The following is a 22796-nucleotide window of genomic DNA, read 5'->3' on the forward strand; positions in this document are numbered from 1 at the left end:
GGGATTCTCTGCCTCTAACCCTATTACAGGGGCTGAGTCACTGGCTTACTGGTGCTCTTTCATGCCGTCCCTAGGAGGGGTGCGTCACTTGAGTGGGTTGAGTTACTGACGTGATCTTCCTGTCTGGGTTGGCGCCCCCCCTTGATTTGTGCTGTGGTGGAGATCTTTGGGCTATACTCGGCCTTGTCTCAGGATTGTAAGTTGGTGGTTGAAGATATCCCTCTAGTGGTGCGGGGGCTGTGCTTTGGCAAAGTGGGTGGGGTTATATCCTTCCTGTTTGGCCCTGTCTGGGGGTATCATCGGATGGGGCCACAGTGTCTCCTGACCCCTCCTGTCTCAGCCTCCAGGATTTATGCTGCAGTAGTTTATGTGTCGGGGGGCTAGGGTCAGTTGGTTATATCTGAAGTACTTCTCCTGTCTTATCCAGTGTCCTGTGTGAATTTAAGTATTCTCTCTCTAATTCTCTCCGTCTCTCTTTCTTTCTCTCCCTCCCGGGTGGAGCAGTGGTCTAGAGCACTACATCGCAGTGCTAGCTGCGCCACCAGAGTCTCTGGGTTCGCGCCCAGGCTTGGCTGGGTTCGCGCCCAGGCTCTGTCGCAGCCGGCCGCAACCGGGAGGTCCGTGGGGCGACGCACAATTGGCATAGCGTCGTCCGGGTTAGGGAGGGTTTGGCCGGTAGGGATATCCTTGTCTCAGCATGTAAAAATGTAATAAAAATGTATGCACTCTACTGTAAGTCGCTCTGGATAAGAGCGTCTGCTAAATGACTAAAATGTAAAAAAAAAAAATGTAAATGTCTCTCGGAGGACCTGAGCCCTAGGACCATGCGTCAGGACTACCGGGCATGATGACTCCTTGCTGTCCCCAGTCCACCTGGCCTTGCTGCTGTTCCAGTTTCAACTGTTCTGCCTGCGGTTATGGAACCCTGACCTGTCCACCGGATGTGCTACCTGTCCCAGACCTGCTGTTTTCAACTCTATGAAAAGCCAACTGACATTTATTCCTGATTATTATTTGACCATGCTGGTCATTTATGAACATTTTGAACATCTTGGCCATGTTCTGTTATAATCTCCACCCGGCACAGCCAGGTTCCTCTCTAGGTTTCTTCCTAGGTTTTGGCCTTTCTAGGGAGTTTTTCCTAGCCACCGTGCTTCTACACCTGCATTGCTTGCTGTTTTTGGATTTTACACTGGGTTTCTGTACAGCACTTCGAGATATTAGCTGATGTACGAAGGGCTATATAAAATAAACTTGATTTGATTTGATTTGACACTAGCCTTTTAGTTGTTCCAAAGGTCAAAACTAAAACGTTTGGTGAGGCTGCCTTCAGCCACTAAGAAGGATCTTAAAAAACACCTTTTTAGCTGGGCTGTTACATATGGTGTTTTTAGACATACAATCTATTTGATTAACTCTCCCATTTCATAGGTGTATCTTATTTTTATTTATTTTTATTAATCTCAGATAGACTGTTAGTATTTAATTGTTGTTTTACTAGTTTATTTGGTCTAATTTTGTTTTACAATTTTGTTTTGCCTAGTTTTTATCTTTTATTATTTTATGTGTTTAAGCACTTTGAAATGCATCACAATTATGTTCGAGAGATGGTGATCAGGGGTTAAAGGTCAAGGGTTAGAGGTCAGGGTTTAGAAGTCAGAGGTTACTCACAGAAGACGGTGAGGCTGATGGTCTTGCGAGTGCGGGTGTTGAGGTATGTGTTCTGAGCCAGACAGGCATAGGTACCTGTGTTCATCCGCAGAATCCAAGGGATAGTGAACTGGGAGCCCGTATACACCTGGCTGGGATTAGAACCAATATATAAAACACCTGGTTGAGATTAAAACGTATATATAAAACACCTGGCTAGAGTAGAACCAATATATAACACATCTGGCTGGGATTAGAACCAATATATAAAACACCAGGCTGGATTAGAACCAATATATAAAACACCTGGCTAGAGTAGAACCAATATATAAAACACCTGGCTGGGAATTGAACCAATATATAAAACACCTGGCTGGATTAGAACCAATATATAAAACACCAGGCTGGATTAGAACCAATATATAACACACCTGGCTGGGATTAGAACCAATATATAAAACACCAGGCTGGATTAGAACCAATATATAAAACACCTGGCCTTGGCAGCAGCTAATGGGGATCTGTAATAAATACAAGTACAAACTGCAGCTATAGCAGTGGAAAATGACATCATAAAAGCACTTGATAAAAAGCAAGTGCTCTGTTTGTTGATTTATCAAAGGCATTTGATTCAGTTGACCATGAATTTTTGCTAGCTAGACTCAGTAACACTGGTCTCAATGAAGGGGAAGTAAATTGGTTTGGGAACTATCTTTCTGACAAAACACAACGTGTATATACTGACAATCGCAGGTCTAGCATTCTTGAGATTAATAGAGGTGTGCCCCAGGGTTCTATTTTAGCTCCTGTGTTTTTCTCAATTTGTTTTAATGGGAAATGGGATGCAACAAGCAAAGTTGCATCTACATGCAGATGATACAGTCATATATTCACTCCTTCTCTGGTTCAGGCTATTGAAGAGCTCCACAATCATCAAATCAAATCAAATGTATTTATATAGCCCTTCTTTTATCAGCTGATATTTATTTCACCTTTATTTAACCAGGTAGGCTAGTTGAGAACAAGTTCTCATTTGCAACTGCGACCTGGCCAAGATAAAGCAAAGCAGTTCGACACATACAACAACACAGAGTTACACATGGAATAAACAAAACATACAGTCAATAATACAATAGAAAAATAAGTATATATACAATGTGAGCAAATGAGATGAGATAAGGGAGGTAAAGGAAAAAAATGCCATGGTGGCGAGTCAAATACAATATAGAAAGTAAAACACTGGATGACACTTTTTCAATGGACAAGCCACCAAATGTGACAATGCTAACCTTCTCTGGCTGAGTGTGAGCTCTGGTAAAGGTCATGAATTTTGTTTTTGGTACATTCAAAACCAGTTTGAGGGGAGGCCTACACTGATTGAAAAGCATTGTGATGCTGGTCATTTGACCATGCTGGTCATTTATGAACATTTGAACATCTTGGCCATGTTCTGTTATAATCTCCACCCGGCACAGCCAGAAGAGGACTGGCCATCCCTCATAGTCTGGTTCCTCTCTAGGTTTCTTCCTAGGTTTTTGCCTTTCTATGGAGTTTTTCCTAGCCACCGTGCTTCTACACCTGCATTGCTTGCTGTTTGGGGTTTTAGGCTGGGTTTCTGTACAGCACTTTGTGACATCAGCTGATGTAAGAAGGGCTTTATGAATACATTTGATTGATTGATAGGTATATGGTTAGATGAGAAGTTGTCCTTAAAAGTTCATATATATAATCTTGTAAGGAAGCTTAAATTGAAATTGGGTTTTTATTTTCGTAATAAGGCTTGCTTCCCGCTTATGGCTTGAAATAAGCTTGTTCAGGCCACTTTTCCCTCTGTAATTGACTATGGTGACTTGTTGTTACAGACGGGACTCTGTTTATCATGCATCCTTGCGCTTTACTACAAATGCCAAGTCACTCACCCACCATTGCATGTTGTACCACATTGTACCCTCACTTTATATGCGCAGAAAGCTACATTTGTATGTAGACACTGCATCTCAGACATCTAAGACACTGCATCTCAGTGCAAGAGGTGTCACTGCAGTGCCTGGTTTGAATCCAGACCTCGTCACATCTGGCTCTGATTGGGAGTCCCATTTGTGGTGCACAATTGGCCCAGTGTCATTTGGATGGGGTAGGCCGTCATTGTAAATAAGATTTTTTTCTTAATAAGGATCTGTCCCTTTTTTTAAAATCTTCATCTAAATTACATACCCAAATCTAACTGGCTGTAGCTCAGGCCTTGGTTGGTAAGGTAAGGTAAGGTTGGTAATGGCTCACATCAACACCATTATCCCAGAAACCCTAGACCCACTCCAATTTGCATACCGTCCAAACAGATCCGCAGAAAAAATTGTAGACCCCCACAAGTCTGGTTCATCCTTGGGAGAAATTTCCAAACACCTGAAGGTACCACGTTCATCTGTACAAACAATAGTACGCAAGTATAAACACCATGGGACCAAGTAGCTGTCATACCGCTCAGGAAGGAGATGCGTTCTGTCTCCTAGAGATGAAGGTACTTTGGTGCAAAAAGTGCAAATCAATCCCAGAACAACAGCAAAGGACCTTGATGCTGGAGGAAACAGATACAATAGTATCTAGATCCACAGTAAAACAAGTCCGATATCGACACAACCTGAAAGACTGTTTAGCAAGGAAGAAACCACTGCTCCAAAACTGCCATAAAAAAGCCAGACTATGGTTTGCAATTGCACATGGGGACAAAGATCGTACTTTTGGGAGAAATGTCCTCTGGTCTGATGAAACAAAAATAGAACTGTTTGGCCATAATGACCATCGTTATGTTTGGAGGAAAAAAGGGGACACTTGCAAGCCGAAGAACACCATCCCAACCATCCCAACCGTGAAGCACGGAGGTGGCAGCATCATGTTGTGGGGCTGCTTTGCTGCAGGAGGGACTGGTGCGCAAATGGGTCTTCCAAATAGACAATGACCCCAAACATACTTCCAAATTTGTGTCAAAATGGTTTAAAAACAACAAAGTCAAGGTATTGGAGTGCCATCACAAAGCCCTGACCTCATCCTATAGAATATGTGTTGGCAGAACTGAAAAAGCGTGTGCGAACAAGGAGGCCTACAAACCTGACTCAGTTACACAAGCTCTGTCAGGAGGAATGGGCCAAAGTTCACTCAACTTATTGTGGGAAGCTTGTGGAAGGCTACCCAAAACGTTTGACCCAAGTTAAACAATTTAAAGGCAATGCTACCAAATACTAATTGAGTGTATGTAAACTTCTGACCCACTGGGAATGTGATGAAAGAAATAAAAGCTGAAATAAATTATTCTCTCTACTATTATTCTGACATTTCACATTCTTAAAATGAAGTGGTGATCCTAACTGACCTAAAATAGGGAATTTTTACTAGGATTAAATGTCAGGAATTGTGAAAAACTGAGTTTAAATGTATTTGGCTAAATTGTATGTAAACTTCTGACTTCAACTGTACTTAAAGTCCCCAGGACATTTACAGTATTAGGCAAGACTGCCTTCTCATCTTCTGCACCAGAGGCATGGAATAGTCAACAATCTAGATATGTTAGTGCCACTGATTTCAGTTAAAATGCTTGTTTTATGCTGGATCATGTTGTATTGTATTTTTGTGTGTTTTAATTCTGTAATGTATTGATTGTTGCTGCCTTCTTGGCCAGGTCTCCATTGAAATAGAGACTCTGGGTCTCAATGGGCTTTTCCTTGTTAAATAAAGTTTAAATAAAATACAATAAACAAATATAAGTGAATTTTTCAAAATACTTTTGGTCCCCTAAAAAGGTGGGGGATTATGTCCAAAAAGTTCTGCAATTTAAAAACAGTTCAAACTATTAGCATGAAAATACCCTCATTATTAAAGCTGACCGGCTGCACTTTAATCGCATAGTTGTTGTAACATTTGAAATACAAAAAAAACAAAGTGTGTCACTGTCCAAATACTTTTGAACCTCACTGTATAACGCCGGAAGCCACTTGCTGATGTGACAGCTCCAATGCAGTTACATCTCCGACATCAGGTGTCGGTTATTGTGGTGGAACTGAATTGACTCGAAAAATGTGCAAGTGAAACATGCATTTTCAAAACAAAACAAACAAATAATTATAAAATATAATGATTAAAGATTGAGTGTGTGTGTTTGTATGTGTGTGTTAAGGCATACCTGTTGTTGTAGAACCAGACATATTGACTGGGAGGGTTGGACTGGGCCTGGCAGAGCAGAGAGACCGTCTGTCTCTCCTGAGCAGAGTATCCTCTGTCTGTTATACTGTAGGGAGTCACATCTATCTGGGGAATATCAGGACCGACTGGGGAGAGGACACACACACACTATATTAAACACACACACACACACACAACACACACACACCCTTACACACACTATGTTACATAGAAACACAATATGTAACACAAGCACATTATACACACACTATGTTATGCACACACACTACGTTGCACACACACACTACGTTAATGTTAGATTCATTGTTCATTGAGTAGGCCGTCATTGTAAATAAGAATTTGTTCTTAAACTGACTTGCCTAGCTAAATAAAAGGTAAAATAAATAATAATAATAATAAAAAATATCTAATTGGTATTTGGTATTTTGGTATTTTATTAGGATCCTCATTAGATGTTGCAAAAGCAGCAGCTACTCTTCCTGGGGTCCATACAAAACATGAAACGTAATACAGAACATCAATAGACAAGAACAGCTCAAGGACAGAACTACATCATTTTTTTTCAAAAGGCAGACGTAGCATATCAACATATCAATGCATACACACAAACTTTTTAGATCAAATAGGGGAGAGGCGTTGTGTAGTGTGAATACTAACAGATGATGAAGAACTATTGGATTATAATGATGACAGAACTACGCCAGTTTGTAATTAGAATTTAGTGGTCGTACATTGAGTTTCGTGGTTGCAAGTGCGGTTCTCAAATGTGTAATTTAATATGACAAGCTTGTATCATGATTGTGTGAAAGATTTATCAGTCGCAAAGTGTAACTTGAAGTGAAATTTCCCCCTTTCAAAGAGAAAACAAGACACTCACAGTAAAGGTAAAAATCCACGATTCCCACATGGATTGTCTACTCAGGGAAAACAGGGTGATGAAGGAGACGCTACTAGACGTACAAAGTCGTAGCATGCGTGAAAATATTTTTTTTTCTGGGGTTCCTGAGGACGCGATCAGAGAATTCATGCAATCCGCCTTGAAACTTCCTATAGAGACTGTAAACAAGGTGGCTTTCCACCGAGTACACAGACATGGAGCTCGGAGCGACAAGACCAAGTGTCCCCGACGATCATCGCAAAAATTGAACACTACCAAAAAAAGGAGCTGATCAAAAGCAGAGGAAGGGAGCTTCACAGTCTCAATGACCAATTTCCAAGGGAGATAAACAAACATCGTAAGAGACTATATCGGGTAAAAGGCAACAAAGGACTGATGGTAGGCGTGCCTTTATCATTGTGGACAAACTCTTTATAGATGGACAGCTATTCCGAGACAGCTCCATAACACCATGACTGTACTAAATTCTACAGGGACTTCAGGTTACGAAAAAAAAAGAAGGTATGGGAACTGTTTAAAATATCTGAACATTATGAAGTGGATATGAACACACACGTACTCAATTACATGCTTGCTTACACATACGGACTAACACACACACACACACACACACCTGACCTCGCTCTCTTCTCTCACTCTCTCTTTCTCTCTTTTCTCTTCTCTCACTCTCTATTGTAGAGAACTGTTTTATAATTTAATGTGTCTATTGTTTGTCTATCTTTTCTATGTATTTGTCTACACGTTTATATATGTTTACAACAAGCAAGGGGAAGATCTCAGAATAGGGGCATTGGGGAATAATAACATATTGTATGGAATACATTTGCACTGTAGTGAAGTCTCTAGAGTAATGCAAGGTCTCTTTCATGATCATGTGAAATGTCAATTACTATGGAAATGCTGGGATGTGTTTTTCAATTATGTTAAGTTAATTATGATGCAACTATGATGGTGATACGATATGGATTACAATTATCATCATGAATATCAAGGCTATACGCACTACATGTCACACACAGACACTCAACCATGCAAATTAGCAGAGTTATTATTTATTTGGACATCACAGATTATAGTCTTACTCTTATACAGACATTGTACACACTCTCACTATATCATATCCAATATCATACACATCAACCTACTCAGATTTTCTACACACATAATATCTTGTCTCAATTTTCTAACATCTGTGGTATTGGCTCACAGGCAAACAGGCAAGGGAATAAAACAAATATTGCTAGAACCTATTTCTTGAATTCTAAATATCAGAAAGCTCTAGTTTTGACCTTCACAATACCTCTGATGGCAGTAACTTTATAAGCACTACTTATGGTCAATTTAGATTGAGAATAGTCTCTAGTTATGGTAAAGGGTGCAAATAAGTATAGCCTGTTATAATTGTAATAGTTCAGCAGATTATAAAAAAAGAAGATCAATCTTTACATGGCTAAAAGAAAAGGAATATAACATATACTGTTTACAGGAAACTCACTCTACATCCTTAGATGAAGTTGTGTGGAAAAAGGAATGGGGTGGTGAAATAACTTTCTGTCATGGACAAAGGAACTCATGAGGTGTGATGATATTAATTAACAAAAATGTAGATCTGAATGTGCAAATAGTCAGGAATGAATCGCAAGAAAGGTGGATCCTTTTGAATATGAAAGTGGATGAAAAACAGATTTTGCTCATTCATCTATATGGTTCAATTCATTTATATGGTCCAATTCATCTATATGGTCCAATTCATCTATATGGTCCAATTCATCTATATGGTCCAATTCATCTATATGGTCCAGTTCATCTATATGGTCCAATTCATCTATATGGTCCAATTCATCTATATGGTCCAATTCATCTATATGGTCCAGTTCATCTATATGGTCCAATTCATCTATATGGTCCAATTCATCTATATGGTCCAATTCATCTATATGGTCCAATTTATTTATATGGTCCAAACAAGGATGATACACACTTCTTTGAAAACATTTATACACATTTATTGAACTTATTGGCAAAAAATGATCTAATCATTATGGATACTATAGCACAGTGTTAAGTACCTCAATGGACCGTAAAGGTAATCACTCTACAAACTATCATCACCTTGCCCTTAAGGAAATCACAAATATTATGGACACATTAGAAATAGTGGATATTCGGAGACTAAAAAACCCCGACCTAGTGAGATATACATGGAGGTTTAATATCCTGACCTAGTGAGATATACATGGAGGAGGTTTAATATCCTGACCTAGTGAGATATACATGGAGGAGACTTAATACCCTGACCTAGTGAGATATACATGGAGGAGGTTTAATATCCTGACCTAGTGAGATATACATGGAGGAGACTTAATACCCTGACCTAGTGAGATATACATGGAGGAGGTTTAATATCCTGACCTAGTGAGATATACATGGAGGAGACTTAATATCCTGACCTAGTGAGATATACATGGAGATTCAATACCCTGACCTAGTGAGATATACATGGAGTAGACTTAATACCCCGACCTAGTGAGATATACATGGAGGAGACTTAATCAAGCTAGTCGTCTTGACTACTTTCTTGTCTCTTTCTCTCTTGCATCAAAGGTTAAAAAGGTTTTAATAAGAGACAGAATGCAATCAGATCATCATCTAATTGGCATTCACATTACTCTTATAGATTTTCCACATGGACGGGGGTATTGGAAATATAATCAAAGTTTACTGGAGGACAACTTATTTTTAACTAAGACAAAATAACTTATAACTGCATTTTTTCCAGTATAATATAGGTTCAGCAAATCCCCTTATTGTTTGGGATACCTTTAAATGTACCTTCAGGGGTCATTCAATTCATTATTGATCAATAAAAGAAAAGCAGTTTCTGGCTAAAGAGACAAGACTAACAAGGGAAATCCATTAACTAATAGTACAGGTAGATGGCAATAAAAACGATATTACAGAGATACAAAATATATTAGAGGAAAAACAAAAAAAACTTGAGGAACTTATTCTAGAACGATCTAATGTAATCTATTATAAAAATAAAGGAAACTGGATGGAATATGGAGAAAAAGGCACAAAATTCTTCCTGAATCTCCAATACAGGAACGCTAACCAAAAGAATTTGCAGAAACTCGTTACTGAAGACGGAGTCTTCTATGATTCTCCAAATGATATTTTATTTTAGGCAGATGTTCTCTTTTCCGTTTCATCCTTTCCCACTGAATGAAGATTATGGTAAGGAACTCTTTCCAAATAATATAACAAATTGAAAATTAACAAATGTACAGAAAGATCAGTGCAAAGGCCAAATTACAGAGGAATAACATTTTGGGGCAATTAAATCCTTTCAGTCTGGAAAAACCCCAGGGCTTGATGGCTTACCGGTAGAGGTATAACAAGTATTTCTTGAAATACTAAAAGCTCCATTGTTAGATTGTTTTAACTACTCCAAAAGAAATGGTAGTCTGTCAGGTACTCAGCAGGAAGGTCTGGTTTCTACATTTACATTTACATTTAAGTCATTTAGCAGACGCTCTTATCCAGAGCGACTTACAAATTGGTGCATTCACCTTATGATATCCAGTTTCTCTATTATTAAAACAAGACCTAGATGGCAAATATAAAAACCCAGTCTATCTAAAAAACTACAGGCCCCTTACACTTCAATGTTGTGATGCAAAAATACGAGCAAAATGCAAGAGTTTTACCAGGTATTGTTCATCCTGATCAGACAGGTTTTTTACATGGACGATACATTGGAGATAGTATACGACAACTACTAGAAATAATAGAAAATCATGAAACATACAAGAAGTCAGGAATGGTATGTATAGCGGATTTTGAAAACGCATTTGATAAAGTAAGACTGGATTTTATTTATAAATGCCTGGATTTTTTTCAATTTTGGTAATTCTCTTATAAAATGGGTAAAAAATTATGTATAGCAACCCAAGGTGTAAAATGGTAAATAACGGCTACTTCTCGGCTACTTCTCAGAGAGTTTTGATTTGCCACCAACAAAAATACTTATTTTCCACCATAATTTGCAAATAAATTCATAAGAAATCCTACAATGTGATTTTTTTTTCTCATTTTGTCTGTCATAGTTGAAGTGTACCTATGATGACAATTACAGGCCTCTCTCATCTTTTTAAGTGGGAGAACTTGCACAATTGGTGGCTGGCTAAATACTTTTTTGCCCCACTGTAAAGGATCAAAACTGGCGGAGGAATAAAAATAGCAAAAATAGGAATGAATACCAGTTTCATTTGAGGACCAGGATGTTGACAACTGTGCCATACAGATTCCAAAAAAATAGAGTTTTGATCAAATCAAATCAAATGTATTTATATACCCCTTCTTACATCAGCTGATATCTCAAAGTGCTGTACAGAAACCCAGCCTAAAACCCCAAACAGCAAGTAATGCAGGTGTAGACGCCCTTGATGTACCGATTCCATGGTACAGGGTGTATGAGTTGATATATAAAACAAGGCAAGATTCAAGACTTCGTTCTTTTCAGCTAAAATTATTATTTAGAATTCTTGCCACCAACAAAATTTTGAATATTTGGGGCATAAAAACATCGAAGCTCTGCAGATTTTGTTGTGAGGGTACAGAATCAATAGACCATTTATTTTGGTATTGCCCTCAGGTAGCCTGTTTCTGCTCTCAGGTTCAGGAATGGCTGAAAATGCATAGCATTGATCTAAAATTGACCCCAGAAATAGTACTGTTAGGAGATCTGGAGAGACCGGGTCAGTCAATTACTAATATACTAATACTCTTAGTAAAAGTATTTATCTTCAACTCGCAATCTGTGGATTCTATTCGATTAGATAGATGGAAATTGTACATTAAACATCACAGCATAGTTGAAGATATATGTTGTGTAGAAACCCAAAGTGGGTGGCCAGCAGAGATAGATGGGATGGGCTGAGGGAGCTGAGGGTTGGGATGTGGAATTGGTGACAAGTGGGAGTGGAGTTGCTGTGTGAGAGATAGAATGATGGTCAAATATAAAAGTAAAAAAATAAAAAAAGTCAAAATAAATCATAATAAAAAGTACATTTGAATGACACTAAGTGGCAGTGTTATTACAACTAATGCCGGGTTTGCCTGAGGCTGTTACCTTGCAGGTGTTTGTACACATGCATATACACACAATCTCATTCAAATAAATACATACAAGAACACACACATACGTGTAATAGTGCCAGACATGCACACAAACATATACAGTTGGCTGTTATGATTTTAGTTGTCCTTGATGTCCTTTGTTTTAATTTTTTTGTGCATTGTTGTTTTCTGTTTACTTCTGTCGTTTCCTTTTTTCTCTTTAGTTCATTCTCTTGGTTGTTGGTGCATTGGGGGGTTCTTGGGGGTGGGGAATGAAATTAATTTCTTCCTGGGGTGGAATGTGGGAGGGGTCTCAAATGGTCGAGGGACAGTTATTGGGGAACTGTGGGGGGGGGGGGGGGGTCTTGGAGGGTTTGGGTTCACGTTTTATGGCCTGGATGTAGATCGGTCAACATGCCCTTGAGCAGGGCATTGACCCTGGATGCTTCTGTGTGTTACTCTGAATGGGAATCTGTTGGATGACTGGTATGATGTAGTTATTGAGCGGCTTCACTGCAAGTGTATTGTATGTTTCAAATTATTACAAGTCAATTCATGAGTATGACTATTCTGCAGTGAATCAAAAATACACTTGTAGATTTTGAATCTGTGGGTCACGGAGCTCTGTCACTGTTGTCACTTTACCAAGAGATTCTTAAATTTTACTTCTGACTAATCAGTTCCCTCTGCCAAATCCACAGCCGCCTAACCATTGGCTGGATTGTTCCGTCAATCAAATCTCAGGAAGTAGCTACGCACATGAGCAAGAGTGGATGAGGTAAATGAAAAGAAAAACGATCTACTTGAAGGTAATCCTCTCATTTACCTACAGTGGGGAGAACAAGTATTTGATACACTGACGATTTTGCAGGTTTTCCTACTTACAATGCATGTAGAGGTCTGTAATTTTTATCACAGGTACACTTCAACTGTGAGAGACGGATTCTAAAACAAAAATCCAGAAAATCACATTGTATGATTTTTAAGTAATACATTTGCATTTTATTGCATGACATAAGTATTTGATACATCAGAGGAGCAGAACTTAATATTTGGTACAGAAACCTTTGTTTGCAATTACAGAGATCATATGTTTCCTGTAGTTCTTGACCAGTTTTGCACACACTGCAGCAGGGATTTTGGCCCACTCCTCCATACAGACCTTCTCCAGATCTTTCAGGTTTCGGGGCTGTCGCTGGGCAATACGGACTTTCAGCTCCTTCCAAAGATTTTTTATTGGGTTCAGGTCTGGAGACTGGCTAGGCCACTCCAGGACCTTGAGATGCTTCTTACGGAGCCATTCCTTAGTTGCCCTGGCTGTGTGTTTCGGGTCGTTGTCATGCTGGAAGACCCAGCCACGACCCATCTTCAATGCTCTTACTGAGGGAAGGAGGTTGTTGGCCAAGATCTCACGATACATGGCCCCATCCATCCTCCCCTCAATACGGTGCAGTCGTCCTGTCCCCTTTGCAGAAAAGCATCCCCAAAGAATGATGTTTCCACCTCCATGCTTCACGGTTGGGATGGTGTTCTTGGGGTTGTACTCATCCTTCTTCTTCCTCCAAACACGGAGAGTGGAGTTTAGACCAAAAAGCTATTTTTTTGTCTCATCAGACCACATGACCTTCTCCCATTCCTCCTCTGGATCATCCAGATGGTCATTGGCAAATTTCAGACTGGCCTGGACATGAGCTGGCTTGAGCAGGGGGACCTTGCGTGCGCTGCAGGATTTTAATCCATGACGGCGTAGTTTGTTACTAATGGTTTTCTTTGAGACTGTTGTCCCAGCTCTCTTCAGGTCATTGACCAGGTCCTGCCATGTAGTTCTGGGCTGATCCCTCACCTTCTTCATGATCATTGATGCCCCACGAGGTGAGATCTTGCATGGAACCCCAGACCGAGGGTGATTGACCGTCATCTTGAACTTCTTCCATTTTCTAATAATTGCGCCAACAGTTGTTGCCTTCTCACCAAGCTGCTTGCCTATTGTCCTGTAGCCCATCCCAGCCTTGTGCAGGTCTACAATTTGAAGAATCTCAAATATAAAATATATTTTGATTTGTTTAACACTGTTTTGGTTACTACATGATTCCATATGCGTTATTTCATTGTTTTGATGTCTTCACTATTATTCTACAATGTAGAAAATAATAAAAATAAAGAAAAACCCTTGAATGAGTAGGTGTTCTAAAACTTTTGACCAGTAGTGTACATGAACATAAACATCCCTTTTTCAGGAGCCTTTCTTTGAAAGATAATAACTTCACAGATCTTTCATAGTAAAGGGTTTAACCTGTTTGGGCTGCAGGGGCAGTATTGAGTAGCCGGATAAAAGGTGCCCATTTCAAACGGCCTCGTACTCAATTCTTGCTCGTACAATATGCATATTATTATTACTATTGGATAGAAAACACGCTCTAGTTTCTAAAACCGTTTGAATTATATCTGTGAGTAAAACAGAACTCATTTTGCAGCAAACTTCCTGACAGGAAGTGGAAAATCTGAAATCGATGCTCTCTTCTAGGGCCTGCCTATAAATGTCCTTGATATTTATTAGAATACATGCACTTCATACGTCTTCCACTAGATGTCGACAGGCAGTGAGAGAAGAAATGGAGTGAATAACTTGATCTGGGGTCAAATAAAAGCTCTCGGCATGACGTGTCACCAGTTTCCTGTTTTCTGGAGAGTGCGTGAAGGGACCTGGTTTTGCCTTCTGATAAGCTGTCGTTATAGACGACTAATATCTCCGGCTTTGATTTTATTTGATACATGTGACAATATCATCGTAAAGTATGTTTTTTCAATATAGTTTCATTAGATTCTTGAAATTTTTTCGGGACGTTAGGCGTGTTGCGTTGTGTGCCTTTGTTCAGGAAGGAGAGCTTCGTGCCACTTTGCTAGCTTTCCGTGCTAATTGACTGGAGAAGAGGACATTCTAAATCCAAACAACGATTGTTCCCGACAAAGGACCCCTTGTACAACATTCTGATGAAAGATCATCAAAAGTAGGACCCATTTTATGATGCTATTTCATATATCTGTCGAACATGTGAAATAGTCGTTTGCGCCCAGATTTTGGGTACTCTCTCGCTATACCTAAGCTGGATGTCGTAATGAAGTTATTCTTAGAATTCTAACACGGCGATTGCATTAAGAACTAGTGTATCTATCATTTCCTATACAACATGTATTTTTTAGTAACGTTTATGTATAGTTATTTGGTCAGAATAGTTGAGTGCCATAAAAATATCCGCACATTCTGGGAAAAAGATGCTACGTTAGCACAATGTATAACCACTGATTTCAGCTCTAAATATGCACATTTTCGAACAAAACATATATGTATGTATAACCTGATGTTATAGGACTGTCATCTGATGAAGCTTATCAAGGTTAGTCAAAAATTATATATCTTTTGCTGGTTTATTCGCTATCGCTAACGTGCCTATTGCTATCGCTAACGTGCCTTGATGAATGAATCCGGTAGTGTGGTAGGCTATTGTAGTAAGCTAATATAATGCTATATTTTGTTTTCGCTGTAAAACACTTAAAAAATCGGAAATATTGTCTGGATTCACAAGATGTTTGTCTTTAATTTGCTATACACCATCGATTTTTCAGAAATGTTTTATGATGAGTATTTAGGTAGTTGACGTTGGTGTCTGTAATTACTCTGGCTGCTTCGGTCCTATTTGTGACGGTAGCTGTGATGGTAGCTGCAATGTAAAACTGATTTATACCTCAAATATGCACATTTTTCGAACAAAACATAGATTTATTGTATAACATGTTATAAGACTGTCATCTGATGAAGTTGTTTCTTGGTTAGTTTGGTTGGTTCTTGGTTAGTTAGGTTGGCTTTGTGCATGCTACCTGTACTGTGAAAAATGTCTGTCCTTTTTTGTATTTTGTGGTGAGCTAACATAAATATATGTGGTGTTTTCGCTGTAAAACATTTAAAAATCGGACATGTTGGCTGGATTCACAAGATGTTTATCTTTCATATGCTGTATTGGACTTGTTAATGTGTGAAAGTTAAATATTTCTAAAAAATATATTTTGAATTTCGCGCCCTGCAGTTGAAGTGGCTGTTGTCATATTGTGCCCGACTTCAGGCTTGCAGCCCAAAGAAGTTAAACACTGTTTCCCATGCTTGTTCAGTGAACCATAAACAATTAGTGAACATGCACCTGTGGAACGGTCGTTAAGACACTAACAGCTTACAGACGGTAGGCAATTAAGGTCACAGTTATGAAAACTTAGGACACTAAAGAGGCCTTTCTACTGACTCTGAAAAACACCAAAAGAAAGATTCCCAGGGTCCCTGCTCATCTGCGTGAATGTGCCTTAGGCATGCTGCAAGGAGGAATGAGGACTGCAGATGTGGCCAGGGCAATAAATTGCAATGTCCGTACTATGAGACGCCTAAGACAGCGCTACAGGGAGACAGGATGGACAGCTGATTGTCCTTGCAGTGGCAGGCCATGTGTAACAACACCTGCACAGAATTGGTACATCCAAACATCACACCTGCGGGACAGGTACAGGATGGCAACAACAACTGCCCGAGTTACACCAGGAACTCACAATCCCTCCATCAGTGCTCAGACTGTCCTCAATAGGCTGAGAGAGGCTGGACTGAGGGCTTGTAGGCCTGTTGTAAGGCAGGTCAACAACGTCGCCTATGGGCACAAACCCACCGTCGCTGGACCAGACAGGACTGACAAAAAGTTATCTTCACTGACGAGTCGCAGTTTTGTCTCATCGGGGTGATGGTCGGAATCGCGTTTATCATCGAAGGAATGAGCATTACCCTGAGGCTTGTACACTGGAGCGGGATCGATTTGGAGGTGGAGGGTCCGTCATGGTCTGGGGCGGTGTCTCACAGTATCATCGGACTGAGCTTGTTGTCATTGCAGGTAATCTCAACTGAAGACATCCTCCTCCCTCATGTGGTACCCTTCCTGCAGGCTCATCCTGACATGACTCTCCAACATGACAATGTCACCAGCCATACTGCTCGTTCTGTGCGTGATTTCCTGCAAGACAGCAATGTCAGTGTTCTGCTATGGCCAGCGAAGAGCCCGGATGTCAATCCCATTGAGCACGTCTGGGACCTGTTGGATCGGAGGGTGAGGGCTAGGGCCATTCCTCCCAGAAATGTTCGGGAATTTGCAGGTGCCTTGGTGGAAGAGTGGGGTAACATCTCACAGCAAGAACTGGCAAATCTGGTGCAGTCCATGAGGAGGAGATGCACTGCAGTATTTAATGCAGCTGGTGGCCACACCAGATACTGACTGTTACTTTTGATTTTGATCCCCCCCCTTTGTTCAGGGAAACATTATTAAATTTCTGTTAGTCACATTTCTGTGGAACTTGTTCAGTTTATGTTTCAGTTGTTGAATCTTTTTATGTTCATACAAATATTTACACATGTTAAGTTTGCTGAAGATAAACGCAGTTGACAGTGAGAGGACGTTTCTTTTTTTGCTGAGTTTATTACCACAATTTCCTTGACTAACCGCTGTATATAGCCTCACTATTGTTACTTTACTGTTGCTGTTTAATTATTTGTTACTTTTATTTTTTACATAAAACTTACTTTTTCTTAAAACTGCATTGTAAGGGCTTGTAAGTAAGCATTTCACTTTAAGGTCTACACCTGTTGTATTCGGTGCATGTGACAAATACAATTTGATTTGATTTGAAATACATCAAATGCATGGTTTCAATATGTTTGCCATTCCATTTACTCCGTTCCAGCCAAAATTATGAGCCATACTCCCCTCAGCAGCCTCCACTGGTGTAGAGTTAGGGTCTAGTGCTCAGTGTGTATACTAACAAATTATGTCCAGCCAGGTGGGTTAGAAGTTAGGGTTCATCATTACAGGTAGTGTGTAGGGTTTAGGGTGTAGTGTTCAGTGTGTAGTGTGTAGGGTTTAGGGTGTAGTGTTCAGTGTGTAGTGTCTATACTAATAGATGATGTCCAGCCAGATGGGTTAGAAGTTAGGGTTCATCATTACAGGTAGTGTGTAGGGTTTAGGGTGTAGTGTTCAGTGTGTAGTGTGTATACTAACAGATGATGTCCAGCCAGATGGGTTAGAAGTTAGGGTTCATCATTACAGGTAGTGTGTAGGGTTGAGGGTGTAGTGTTCAGTGTGTAGTGTGTATACTAACAGATGATGTCCAGCCAGATGGGTTAGAAGTTAGGGTTCATCATTACAGGTAGTGTGTAGGGTTTAGGGTGTAGTGTTCAGTGTGTAGTGTGTAGGGTTTAGGGTGTAGTGTTCAGTGTGTAGTGTCTATACTAACAGATGATGTCCAGCCAGATGGGTTAGAAGTTAGGGTTCATCATTACAGGTAGTGTGTAGGGTTTAGGGTGTAGTGTTCAGTGTGTAGTGTGTAGGGTTTAGGGTGTAGTGTTCAGTGTGTAGTGCGTATACTAACAGATGATGTCCAGCCAGATGCGGTCGGACCGTTCCTGGTTGACCTGGTTCCGGGCCACACAACGGTACCAGCCTGTGTGGTTACGGTTGACTTCTGTCATGTTGAACATGTTGTTGCCCTGGTAGACGGTGCTGACCAATCCATTGTAAGTCTCGTGCTCCCACAGGAAGAAAAGTGGCTCAGTTCCGTTCTCCAGGCCGCAGCGCAGCCACACCGAAGATCCCTCCGCAGGGGATGCATCACTCAGCAGAATATAGGGCTTACTGACCGGGACTACACACATGAACATACACAAACACACACACACACACACACACACACACAAACAGTAGTAAGATTAAGATAACTTTACTGGTCAATTTCAGGTTCAACCGAATTTGAACTTCTGCTTTTAACACAACCCTTCTGAAAGACACACATACAGACATATACAGCTCTAGGAGAGTTGCGGGGGAGCTGTTGTTGTGGGGGGTAAGGGGCTTGCTCAAGGGTACAATGTCAGGCAATGGCATCTAGTAGTAGTAGTAGTAGTAGTAGTAGTAGTAGTAGTAGTAGTAATAATACTATAGCTTACCCAGTATCAGGGCTTTAAAAAAAACATTTAATTGGTAGCACTTGTGCTCCCAACTAAATGTTAAGAGCACAACATCACATTTAGGGGCACCAGAATATGTATTTTTTTTAATAAGATATAGCCTATATTGTGCATATTCACCTTGATGCCTAGCAACAAGGCGGCATCCAATTTGTTGCAATTCTCTTCCTTCTTTCGGCCTATTCACATGTAAGCAAACATTGGTTAAACCTTTTCTCAATAGGGGGTGCTGTTTTCACTTTGTAAAAATGTCGTTCCCAAATTAAACTGCCTCGTACTCAATTCTTGTTCGTACAATATGCATATTATTATGACTATTGGATAGAAAACACTCTCTAGTTTCTAAAACCGTTTGAATTATATCTGTGAGTAAAACAGAACTCAAGTTGGAGCAATTTTCCTGTGAGGAAGTGAGAAATCTGAAATCAGGCAGGCTGTTCTGGGGTCAGTTTATTAATTTGCATGTCTTCTATTGGTCGAGATGCACTGCATACGCCTTCCCCTGGATGTCAGCAAATAGTGAGAATTGGAATGGTGTTGCTAGGCAGATCTGAGGACATATAAAGGGTTTTGGAACGTGGGGTCCACTCTTTTCAACATTCGCCATGACGCAAGACAGACCTCAAGATTGCGTTCTGGAAAGCTCCCGTTATAGGCCTTAGATATATCCGGCTCTGATTTTATTCGATATAGGTGTTAAAGACATCATAATGTTGTTATTTTAAACCGAGTTATAGCAGTTTATATCAGTATATTGCGATTTTCGGATATTTCTTAGTGCTGCGTTATAGTGAGTTGGACACGTCTTCGCCACATGGCTAATGTTTACTGCTAATTCCAAAGTTGAAGGCGACAATCTACAACCGAGCAACGATTCCTCTGGACAAAGGACAACTTGCCAAGATTCTGATGGGAGCTCATCAAAAAGTAAGAAGTATGGGCCTCGCGGGTGGCGCAGTGGTCTAGGGCACTGCATCGCAGTGCTAACTGCGCCACCAGAGTCTCTGGGTTCGCCCCCAGGCTCTGTCGCAGCCGGCCGCGACCGGGAGGTCCGTGGGGTGACGCACAATTGGGCTACCGTTGTCCGGGTTAGGGAGGGTTTGGCCGGTAGGGATTTCCTTGTCTCATCGCGCTCCAGCGACTCCTGTGGCGGGCTGGGCGCAGTGCGCACTAACCAAGGGGGCCAGGTGCACGGTGTTTCCTCCGACACATTGGTGCGGCTGGCTTCCGGGTTGGAGGCGCGCTGTGTTAAAGAAGCAGTGCGGCTTGGTTGGGTTGTGCCTCGGAGGACGCATGGCTTTCGACCTTCGTCTCTCCCGAGCCCGTACGGGAGTTGTAGCGATGAGACAAGATAGTAATTACTAGCGATTGGATACCACGAAAATTGGGGAGAAAAGGGGATAAAATTAAAATAAAAAAAGTAAGAAGTATTTATGATGTTAATTCGTTGTTCTGTTGAAAAATGTAAAACTACTATTCCGCCATTAATTTCGGTGCGGTCTCGCTTTAACGCACGCTGTATGTCGTAGTAACGTTAACTTTAAAAATCTAACACAGCGGTTGCATTAAGAACTAATGTATCTTTCATTTGCTGTCCAACCTGTGTTTTTTAGTCAATTTTATGATTAGTTACTGATTAGATTAGGTGCCTCTCCCAAGATTTCTCCCGACATTTTGTTTGCATTTTGGCTACTATTCATATTGTATAACCTGTTTGGGCTGCAAGCCCGAAATCGGAACGACAATGACAACAGCTGCAGGGCGCGAAATTCAAAATCTATTTTTAAAAAATATTTAACTTTTACACATTAACAAGTCCAATACAGCATTTGAAAGATAAACATCTTGTCAATCCAGCCAACGTGTCCGATTTTTTAAATGTTTTACAGAGAAAACACCACATATATTTATGTTAGCTCACCACCAAATACAAAAGTGGACAGACACGTATGGATATGATTATGAAGTATGAATTATGATTCAAGTAGCATGCACAAGCCAACCGAAATAAACTAAAACCAACCTAAAGAGCCCAGAAAAAACTACCTCAGATGACAGTCATATAACATGTTACACAATAAATCTATGTTTTGTTCATAAAAAGTGCATATTTTAGCTATAAATCAGTTTTACATTGATGCTACCAAAAATGCTAACACATAGCTAGAGTCTGAATCCAGACGGGAGTAGCCAGAGAAAATACATACACCAACGTCGGCTACTAATTACACCTCATAAAACATTTCAGAAAAACATATGGTGGATAGCTAATGAAAGACAGATATCGTGTGAATAAAGCCAACATTTCCGATTTTTGAAGTGTTTTACAGCGAAAACACAATATATCGTTATATTAGCTAACAACATAAGCTAGCATAAGTCAGCACTAGCATTGGTCAAGCGCTAGCCTAGCACAGTTAGCACAGTTAGCACAGCACAGCTCAACAGATATATGAAAAAGCATCCCAAATTGGGTCTTATCTTTGTTGATATTCCATCAGAATGTTGTAACGGGGTCCAATGTCCAGTAGAGTCTTTAGTTGGGTTCCAGAACGAATTATTTCCCTCTTTGGTTAGCAAGCACAATAGCATTGTGGCGCTACTCAGCGTTTCTTCAAAAAATTCTTCCGTCGTATCACATCTAAAGTCCAGAATAAATTGCAATAATATAATTAAAGTATATTGAAAAAACATACTTTAGGATGATTTTGTGACATGTATCAAATAATATCGTAGTCAGAGATCATATTCAACGTTATCTACCTTCTTCCAGAAGCCGAGACCAAATTCTGCTTCGCGCCCGGAATTTTTTTTTAACTATGCAGGTCTCACAAGAAGGTGTGTTATTCAGTCCATGGACGAGATATTCGACTCCTTTCAATTCTCACTTCCGCATTACAGCCTGACGAAGGCGTGTGACGTGTTTCTATGGTCCCAAGTCAAATGGCCTTTTATAGAGAAGGTCTTAAAGAGACACATCGCATTTTGGAAATCTCAATTCGGCTGGGAAAATGGCTGTAAAAATATTTCTGTTCGACTTAGAGAAACAATTCAAACCTTTTTAGAAACTATAGACTGTTATCTATCCAACAGTAGTAAATATATGCATATTGGAAAATAAAAAGTTTCTTAGGAGGCCGTTTGAAAATGTGCACACATTTTCCATTTTTTTCAATATTCAGCTTGCAGCCCAAACAGGATAACCACGATTTGTGCCGCTAAATATGCACATTATCGAACAAACTCTATATGTATTGTGTAATATGATGTTATAGGACTGTCATCTGAAGAAGTTTGAGAAGGTTAGTGAAAAAATGTATATCTTTTGCTGGATTATTCGCTATGCTAACGTGCCTTGTTTCAATGCTGTTGTGTGGTTGGCTATTGTAGTAAGCTAAAATAATGCTGTATTGTGTTTTCGCTGTAAAACACTTAAAAAATCTGAAATATTGGCTGGATTCACAAGAAATTTGTCTTTCATTTGCTGTACGCTGTGTATTTTTCATAAATGTTTTATGATGAGTATTTCGGTAATTCACGTTGGTCTCTGTATTTATTCTAGTTGCTTTGGTGAGAGTTGTGATGGTGGCTGCAATGTAAAACTATGATTTATACCTGAAATATGCAAATTTTCCAACAAAACATATGCTATACAATAAATATGTTATCAGACTGTCATCTGATGAAGTTGTTTCTTGGTTAGTGACTATTTATATCTTTATTTGGTCGAAATTGTAATAGCTACCTATGCAGGAAAAAAATGGTGGAAAAAAAAGTTGTGTCTTTTGCTATCGTGGTTAGCTAATAGAAATACATATTGTGTCTTCCCTGTAAAACATTTTAAATATCAGAAATGATGGCTGGATTCACAAGATGTGTATCTTCATC

The 22796-nt window shown here is 39.9% G+C and overlaps 1 protein-coding gene across 1 annotated transcript in view; it reads right to left on the bottom strand.

Annotated features, from left to right (window-relative positions):
* Nucleotides 1–22796, bottom strand: part of LOC129863319 (V-set and immunoglobulin domain-containing protein 10-like 2) — a 142136-nt gene that overhangs the window by 27707 nt on the left and 91633 nt on the right. Inside the window, exon 7 of the mRNA XM_055935209.1 lies at nucleotides 1672–1746. Within this exon, the coding sequence (XP_055791184.1) occupies nucleotides 1672–1746 (75 nt within the window). The remainder of the gene's footprint in view (nucleotides 1–1671; nucleotides 1747–22796) is intronic.

The sequence above is a fragment of the Salvelinus fontinalis genome, chromosome 10 (genome assembly GCF_029448725.1).
Source record: "Salvelinus fontinalis isolate EN_2023a chromosome 10, ASM2944872v1, whole genome shotgun sequence".
NCBI lineage: Eukaryota > Metazoa > Chordata > Actinopteri > Salmoniformes > Salmonidae > Salvelinus > Salvelinus fontinalis.